A 10,168-nucleotide genomic window follows, 5' to 3' on the forward strand; every position below is an offset into this window, starting at 1 on the left:
GTATTTTAAGCTCTAGAATTTTTGGATATATATTATAGCAATACCATGTTTTGGAAATTTGCCATGGTATTTCTTCCTCCAAGTTTAAATAAGGTACTATGTACCATACCATACTTCATACATATGTTAATGCAATGTTATTTCACAGGAATTCTTTTAGATATTTACAATGGCAGAACCATCCCTTACAAAACAAAAAATGGTGACAGTAATACCATAATGATTATACTTGGTATTTAAATCCCAAGTTAAGTTGTAAGCTACCATATGTACAAAGCACTTACAAAAAGTAACATGGTACTATTGTGGTATTCTTGGAAGTACCTTGGAGTTCCATGAGTTCCAGATGCAAAGAAAAGGTCAGAGATCATCTGAAGCATGTCTGCAACAACTTGTCTTCCTCTCATCATCTCTTCTCTGTGACCTTTTCCAAACAAATGCACTAGATGTAAAAATATTCATGCTCCACCTGCCAAAATATTGCCATGAACGTTCACCTGCAAGAGTATTATTACATTAGCAAAGAAAAACCTTGACTAAAGACTGAAATTAAACTAAGAAAAAGGGAAAAAAATCTAGCATCCTGCTAAGACATCTAATACAACCAGTTTTAGTGTTCATTTTGTCTGGAGGTACTTAATAAAATTAAGCAGTCAGAAACTCAAACACAGATCAATCAAGCAAAAACATTAGTCTACACTTAATCACCAGATCACAGAAACCCTGCAAGGTCAGTCATCTAAGGTCGGACACAATTATTTAAGGACAGACATAGACTAAATAAGAGTTTATGGTTATAAAAAGAATTTGAGCTGTTTTCCTTCAGGAAACAGAGATTAGCCATCCCCAATGGGGGCAGTTAAAGTTCCTTGAACCTAAACAGACTTAAAATATTCTAGGCTTGGAGTTTCCATACAGATTTAATAATTTAAGGCCTGTCAGATAGGAGTTGACACAAGGCAGTTGCAACAGGATTCAGCTTAAGAACTAAATCACCAAAGTTTATAGCATGCATGCGAGACGTGGCAGTCTGGTTGATACTGCAATAATTTAAAAGCATTTTGTTGTCTTTGCTATATATGTTGATGTTAAAAATACAGTTTCCGTTGCTTAGAGCTTGTCTGCAAATACTCACCCAGGCCTGACAGCACAATATGAAATGCATTCACACACTCACATGCTTGGAGAATGGCAACTGACAGGCTTATCTGCACCTGATGTGACAGGAAGAGCACAACGCTTTGTGTGGAAGACTAGAGAGATGAAGTCCATGATGTGGCTGTATCTTTGTGGACCAGTGGCCACCCACAGGTTTGATTCACCCTTGGCTGGGCTAAGTAAATGCACCTGGGGATCATCCCGTCCAAGCAGGTTTAATTGCATCCTTCTGTTTTCATATTTTCAATCCCTCAAGGTAGCTGCATGCAGAGAAACCCTGCACACTGTCAAAACCTAAATGCTTTTGAAAAAGCAGAAGGTGAAAGATTATAATGCTGTGGTGAAGGAAATAAACCCCTTGAGGTCTGTTTCTCTGTATCTGTGTCTCTGGATGGGTGTCAGCGGTGGGATCCAGAACACCACTTCCAGCAAAAACACAAGATAACAGTTTGGACAGGTCTGCATGTATTCTCTGGGATTCACAAGCCTGGCTTTCTTCATGAAGGCAGAAGATATGTTCAGAAATACATCATTTAGGGTTTGCATGACTATTCCTTTTTAATAGCTGATATGCTGCAATGATGGAGAGCATGAGAGAAATGAGTTTGCATGCCATAAACTGCACAAAAATGTATTTGCAGGTCAAAAGTTCTTGCACAGTAATGTTTTTAGGTCAAAAGTTTTTGCACAGTAATGTTTTTAAAGAAGTCTCTATTGCTCACCAAGCCTGCATTTATTTGATTCGAAGTACAGCAAAAGCAGTGATAATGTGAAATATTTTTACTATTTAAAATAACTGCTTTCTATTTATATTTATTTTTAAATGTAATTTATTCCTGTGATCAAAGCTAGATTTTCGGCATCATTACTCCAGTCTTCATTGTCACATGATTCTTTAAAAATCATTCTAATATGCTGATTTGCTGTTCAAGAAACATTTTATTACTATTATCAATATTTAAAACAGTTGAGTATGTTTTTTTCAGGATTATTTGATGAATAGAAAGATCCAAAGATTAGCATTTATCTGAAATAAAAACGTTTGTATCATTATACACTATACTATTCAAAAGCTTGGAGTGGGAAAGAAATGATAGAAATTATCATTACAATACTTTTATTTTGAAAGGATGCTTTAAATTGATTAAAAGTGATGATAAAGACATTTATAATGGTACAAAAGATTTCTGTTTTAGATAAATGCTATTCCGTACTTTCTATTCATCAAAGAAATCTGAAAAAAAATTCTATATTCGGCTGTTTTCAACATAATAATAAAGTTTTGATGCTAAAAATTCAGCTTTGATATCACAGGAATAAATTATATTTTCAAATATTTTCAAATAGAAAACAGTTATTTTAAATAGGAAAAATATATTTCAAAATGTTACTTTAGTAGCGTATGCAAATCTATATTTGTGTTTAGAAAGGTCTCAATAAATTTATTTTAAATATATTTGCAAATACACTTTTCTTTTCATATTTCTTATGATATTTATTCCAGACACATTTCCAAATATATCTGGAATTATGCAAATGTGAAAATTAAATAAAAGTGTTTTGTATTTACAAATATCTAGTTTCTGGACAGAGCAATTCTCATCCTACTCTTATGAGGTGGCAGAATTAGTTGAGTAGTCTGTGCAAACCCTAACATGATTCCATTTGTATTTGTGTGCGTGTTTATCTGACAAAAGTTCATATGGACGTCTTGGATTTCCCAGTCCCTCCTCTTGGTCCTCTGTTAAAAGTCCACTTGCCTCTTCCTGGGTGAACGCCATTATAAAACAGAGCATCGGAAAGTATTTTCCTCTGAGGAAGACAAAAAGAAAAAGAGTGTACATTTGAAACCCTTTGATAAGACATACAGTACAGTTTGTGCAACGAGGCTTGTCAATCATATCAACGATAATTAGAAGCACTTCAAATAAATGATATTCAGGTGGAACAATGTCTAATCATCTTAAAAGGGCTTTAATTGAATCAATTTGGTCACTGTTAGAAAAAAATGCCACTCTTAATCAAATGTCTGAGCATTTTTAAAGAATGCCTCTAATGTAACCAGAAGCATAATCAAAAACCAAGGAGGAAAGACCAATCGTATTTTCTCCCTCAACTTCAAAAATCATTTCAAAATCATCCTACATCGCTACAGAAGTACCGACCCAGTCTTTGCAAAGTGAACATGCAAAGAAGATCAAACACCCTTAACCAAAAAGGTAAAACAGTGATATAGGACGATTTCGAAGTTGAGGGAGAACATGAGATGGGAGTTTTTCGTAAGACAAGACAAGCGTTTGACGTTACAAAAATATATAAGTTGTATTATTTTAATAAAAATAAGTACATTATGAGTACATTATACGTGAATTTTTGTTCTGGAAGTGGACTTCTCCTTTAAGAAATCGATTCGGAACATCACATAACAGTTACATTACAGAAAACACTCAAAATTTTGGTTTATGCAAAAATAATAAATGTGGATTTTTTCAGATCCCAACTGATTAAAATGTAAAATTCACATTTCCACTCATTGATGTCAAGGTAATGTACTAGTAAGTGCACAAACAAAACTCTAGCACCTTTTAAAGATTTGCCACTAACCTGTGATTATTTTGCAATCATATGAAATAATTTCATATTCATAATCAAGTGGCTATTTTATCTTCAAAAGCACTCATTATATCAATTTGGTACATTGTGAACGCCACAACTTAATTTCTGGACAGACTGGAAAAGCAAAATTATGCTCTCTTAAAGGAACACTCCGCTTTTTTTTTAAATTAAGCCTATTTTCAAAAAAGTGGAGTGTTCCTTTAAAAGTACAGTTCACAAAAAAAAATTAAATTACCCCATGATTTACTCACCCTCAAGCCATCCTAAGTGTATACGACTTTCTTCTTTCAGACAAATACAATTAGAGTTATATAAAAAAATGTCCTGGCTCTTCCAAGCTTTATAATGGCAGTGAATGGGTGTTGAGATTTTGAAGTCCAGTAAAGCGCATCTATACATCATAAAAATATTAAAACTTAATAAACCGTTATCTCTAGCTTCTGCTAACTGTCATACATGCGTTTATGAAAGAGTGGCGTTCCAGCGGATGACGTAGGACGTAGGTGAAGTGCAGAGGAGAAAGCGAAACAAAACACTGGTCACAAATTAGAAGTACAAAACAACAATTTGTAAAGAAAAATAACAGTGGATTTCAATCTAAGCAACTGGTTTTCCTTTGCTGTAAACAAAATATTTGGTTCTTACAAGACATATTCTCACCAAGACTTACACTTGCTAGAATGCTAGAAATTGTGATTTATAAAGCTTTAAATATGGATGTTTTTCTTACACAAACGCATCGATTTGCTACAGGAGGCCTTTATTAACCACCTGGACCTGTGTGGAGTACTTTTTATGATGGATGGATGCACTTTAATGGAGTTCAAATGCTCAACACCCATTCACTGCCATTATAAAACTTAGAACCTGGACGTTTTTTAATATAACTGGATGGAAGAAAGTCATATACACCTAGGATGGCTTGAGGGTGAGTAAATCATGGAGTAATATTAATTTTTGGGTGAACTGTCCCTTTAATACAGAAAGTTACATAAAGCCATTTCATCAAAATGAAATGATCTCAATGAACCCTCGCAATTCTTGGTGTTCAATATGCATTAAATGGTCTAAGGACAAAGTGTGTTTTAGGGCAGTTATTTTGATCATTTTATGCCATTATTCTCTTTTCCTTATTGTTATTTCAGCAACAAAGTCTGAATACAGTCCAACAACAGGAGTGTTTCTATTTTCCATCAGTATAATTTGCGCAGTGCCATGTGTTTAGTATCAAGCCCATAAGTCATTTTAAAAACCTCTCGTCTGACACCCCTAAATACATGACACAGATTACAGAGATTTACTGTGTCTGCTTCAAGACAAATGAGTCCGTCCAGAGAGAGACTGTTTACAAGCCGCCGGTGTTTATACATATTTTTTACATTATCTGACTATAATAGTATTGTTTGCTTTATGCTACATGGCCAAAAAAGGTTAAACAAAAACATGCACATATTACACAGATGGTAAACACACACTCACCTCGCCCTAAGGAGTCTGCGTGATTTATGTTCCCTTTTCATTAATATATGCTTTTGTTTTCCTACAGCTCATGTTTGAGTTCATTCAGAGCACTCATTCATATTTCTAAACAGAGGCTCCAGAGGTACTTTGTGAACATAATCCAATAAAGGAGAAAATGAGAAAACTTTCAAGTGACTATAGTATAGTACACTTTTTGCATTGGAAGTCCATCTAGGGGAAACCGAGGTCTTGCTTAAACAATAGCTCATTTAAAATGTAAATTCTGTTGTTTACTCACCCTCATGTTTCATTGTTTCATGTGCATATTAAAATTGCTGCTAAACATGCTGTGACAGTGTAGGTTTGATTCCTTTTATGCCAAACACTGTGGTTCTCACAGGAACAAGTGCAGTACTTAAATTGTAAAAAGTAATACTTTTATTCACCAAGGATGCATTAAATGTATCAAAAGTGACATTTAAAATGTTTGCAAAAGATTTCTATTTAAAAAAAGCTGTCATTCTGAACTCTGTATTCAACAAAGAATCCTAAGAAAAAAGTTACCACTGTTTGCAGAAAAAGTGCACAACCTGGCACAACTGTTTTGCAAAAAAAAAAAAAAATTATTGAGTATCAGATCAGTAGCTTTGCCATCAGATGAAATATATATATATAAAAAGTTAAATATTTATAATATACTATTATATTTTATTTTGTATATATTAAAATAAAAGAGCAATTAAACATGTTGAAATTTTAATTGTTATATTATATTTACATGTACTAATATTTGTAATAATATAAAAATTTGCCATTTGAAAAAAATAAGAAATATTGATATATAATATCATATATCAAATATATTTTTTTACACTTTAATTTTTATATTTACATGCATATAATATACTAATTAAAAAAGGCTATATTAAAGCATTAATATAATAATACAATATAATATAATATAATAATTTAATATAAAATTATTACTGTTTTCAGAAAAAATATTAAGCAGCACAACTGTTTTTGACATTGAAAATTGCAAAAAAATATTTATTGAGCATCAAATCAGTCTTTTTTGCCATCAGAGGAATAAATTACATTTTAAAATATATTCAAATAAAAACTTTAAATATTTACAATATAATATTATAATTAAATAAATATAAATAAATATTAAATATAATTAATATAATAAAATAAAACAGCTATTAAATATGTTAAAATTTTAATTGTTATATTATATTTACATGTATTTTATATTTATACTATAAAAAGTTGCCAATATTGATACATAATAATATATAAAATATATTATTTTTACATTTTAATTTATATTATATTTATATGTGTATTTACATATAATATAATATAATATAATATAATACAATAGATTTAAATTTAAAAATATATAATAATTATAGTAATAAAAAAAATCGGGCACTTGTAAAAATATAAGAAATATTGATAAGATATAATATAATTAAATAAAAAATTACCACTATTTTCAGAAAAATATTAAGTGCGAAACAATAAATAAAAATAAATAAATAAAAAAATAAAAATCCTAAAATATTTAGAAAACAATATTAAAATATAATTAACAGCTATTAAATATATTGAAACAGAAAATATATTAACAATCGAAATATTGTACGATTATTTCACAATATTACTGTTTTTGATGTATTTTTGTTTAAATAAAAGTAGCCTTGTATAAAATCTTTTTTAAGACATAGTATATAGTATTTTTATAATATTTTTTCATCAGTTTTAGGTTTAGAATAACATAAAAAGAGTAATAATAATGACAGATTTGTCCATTTTTAACATAGCTCTTCAGTTATCAGTCTAGTAGCATTTGGAGCAAGTACAATCAAACGAATGCATTGAGGACATTCCAAATTTATTCACATCACTAAAGACTTGTTCCCTTTTAACATTGTAATCAGACTGTTGTGCCACATACACACTAATTAATTCAAACATGATCTTAATAGGTTTATAATCAACCGTATTTAAATAGGAAAAAATCAAGAAAATGAATGGTAAATCTCACTCTTAATGGCTTATCTGTCAGATTAACCATTAAACTGAATAATAACTGGATGCCGAAGACCAGCCACTATTTACATTAACCTATTTTTCCAGCCTGGTACCCTTGATGGAAGCAAACTACATTGGGAACAGATGATACAAGCTCCAAATCACATCGCAAAAACAGTTTGAAAAATGTGTATTTGTGTTTTAATAAAGGGTGTGTTTCTGTTGGCCTAGTATATGCTGTTCGTTGTGTGTAATGATGAGAGAATGAGAAACAGGTGTGAATGCGCACGGGGCGAAGAACGGGGTGAGGTCACATGACTCCGGAGAGTTTAGAAAGCCTGGATCTCATACAAAATCAGTGGAGTATGTACAGGACCATATGGAAGATACAAAAAATGGCTGCATCCTAAATCACATCCCATCGGCACAAAAACACAAGATTAGGATTAGTGTGTGCCAAATCAGGGAGATACATTAAAAAACGGTATGCTAAAGGTACCTGGATGACACATTATTGTGGTGTGAATCCTTTTTGGGCTAATATAGCCCAAGTCCTTGCACTATTTGTTTTCTACCCAGGCCAATACTGCTAATACTGATGCAAAAAACACTATAACAACTATAAATATATGTTATTGTCTAACATTATAAATTCATCAGACTCTTTGACTCTTTGCATGAATAAAAATACTATTGATTTAACAGACTTCCAAGAAACACAAATACGTGTTGCAAATAATAATGAATAAAATTAAATTAATTAAATTAAATAATAAATATAATAAAAATCCAATCCAAGTCATCATTTTGGAAGATAATAATACGTTTATCATCACATATTTAAATAATACAGTATATAATAAAAAACAAAACAAACAAACAAACAAAATATATATATATTTTATATTATATTTACATGTATATAATAATTATAGTTAAACAATTGCCCACTTAAAAAGAAAAATAAATATTGATATAACATTATATATATGTGTGTGTATATATATATATATATATATATATATATATATATGTTGTTGTATTATATTTATATAATACAATAATTAATAATTATATTTATAATATAATATATATGATTTTTTATATTTATATGTGTTTAATATTTATAATTTAAAAAATGTGCCACTTGAAAAAAATAGCAAATATATAATAGAATAGAATAGAATAGAATAGAATAGAATAATATGTAAAATATATTATTTTTATATTTAATTTTTATATTACATTTACATGTATGTAATAATTATAGTAATAAGAAATTGGGCACTTTTTTAATATAATTAAAATATTATATGATATAATATGTTTACATGTTGTTATATAATATTTACATTACATTATACATAACATTAATTGTTATATTCTATTCACATGTATTTAATATTTTTATTAATAAAAAAATGGCACTTAAAAAAAAGAAATATATAACATAATAATAATAATAATAATATATAAAATATATATATTTCCATTTTAATTGTTATATTATGTTTACATGTATATAATAAGTATTATAATAAAAAAATTGTCCACTTGAAAAATTTAACATATAATATAATATAATATAATATAATATACTTTTTTTAAAGGGGTCATCGGATGCCCATTTCCACAAGTTGATATGATTCTTTAGGGTGTTAATGAAAAGTCTATAATATACTTTGATTAAAAATTCTCAATGGTTGTGTAAAACAACACCCTTTTTACCTTGCTAAAATCAGCTCTGCAAAAATCATTCCATTCTGAGGGATTGTGCCTTTAAATGCAAATGAGCTCTGCTCACCCCGCCCCTCTCTTCTCTCTGTGGAGTAACGAGCCTGTTTACTTTAGCCGCATTTAGCGCGTTTAGCTGCCAAACTTGCTAACTAGCACATTATTAGGAAAGGTGATTGCAGAGATTTATAAAAAGAACCCTTATACTCACTTCTGCTGTAAGTGAAGCTGGATCACGAATGATTCGCGTGAATATAGACGCATTTATGTAGATCGGGAGGTGCATTCCCTTCACAAACAAACGTAATCCACTGCATCTTCAGCGGCTCCGATGTCGGGAGTAAATGACCACCACTACGTTCATTATTACATCCAGCAACACAACACCTCAATCGCTCAATCAGAGATATTCTTGTCTAACTTACATCCCTGCTCCGGCATCAAAACATGGAGGTCAGACTGTTACAACTGATCTGAGGTAAGACGCTCATGTCAATCAACTATCGTGGGAGCGGCCTCTGTGGGTGTGAAGCAACAACGACAGGCATCTGAGAATGGCTCGATCTGAAAAAGGGGATATTATTTTTACAGATTAATTAAAAACCACTGCATGGATTTTTATCATTATAGGGTAGATTTGTACATACACTGCCAACACACATTAATGCATCCGATGACCCCTTTAAATCACTGAATGATGTAATTTTGAACCAGCAGAGACTAAGTTTCCACTGCCAACCACCCAAACTCAAATGTTACTTCAGGTACGCAGAAGCATCATCTAAATTAGATGCAGTCTGGATCTCATGCAGAACCGGCCGAGGAGCATTTTCCATAAGGAATATTAAGGCAGTGACATTATCCAGAAGTAGAAGAGAGACACATTATTGTGACACTGCAGCCTGTCAAGCACATAACCATAACTATAAAGCTACACCTGAACGAGAGCTCCCGGTGGCACAGTTACATACTGTGAGCAATGCAGGCACATCTGAAAAACATTTATAGCGAGCGCTTCTGAGGATCACAGGGAAATGTTTACACACACGAACAAAGCGCCAGTCTCTTCTTTTTATAAGCGCTGGGAGCTCCATACAGCTCGACAGACCCCACACACTTAAGACCCGTACTAAATCGCTAGAAAACCTGCTTGCCA

General features: G+C 31.2%; 1 protein-coding gene across 1 annotated transcript in view; it reads right to left on the minus strand.

Moving 5' to 3' along the window:
* Window positions 1–2,656: 2,656 nt before the first annotated feature.
* Window positions 2,657–10,168, minus strand: part of cnbd1 (cyclic nucleotide binding domain containing 1) — a 62,751-nt gene continuing 55,239 nt past the window's right edge. The window contains exon 13 of the mRNA XM_051097888.1: window positions 2,657–2,970. Coding sequence (XP_050953845.1) covers window positions 2,857–2,970 — 114 coding nt within the window. The 3' untranslated portion in view covers window positions 2,657–2,856. The remainder of the gene's footprint in view (window positions 2,971–10,168) is intronic.

The sequence above is a fragment of the Labeo rohita genome, chromosome 24 (assembly GCF_022985175.1).
Source record: "Labeo rohita strain BAU-BD-2019 chromosome 24, IGBB_LRoh.1.0, whole genome shotgun sequence".
In the NCBI taxonomy this organism is placed as follows: domain Eukaryota; kingdom Metazoa; phylum Chordata; class Actinopteri; order Cypriniformes; family Cyprinidae; genus Labeo; species Labeo rohita.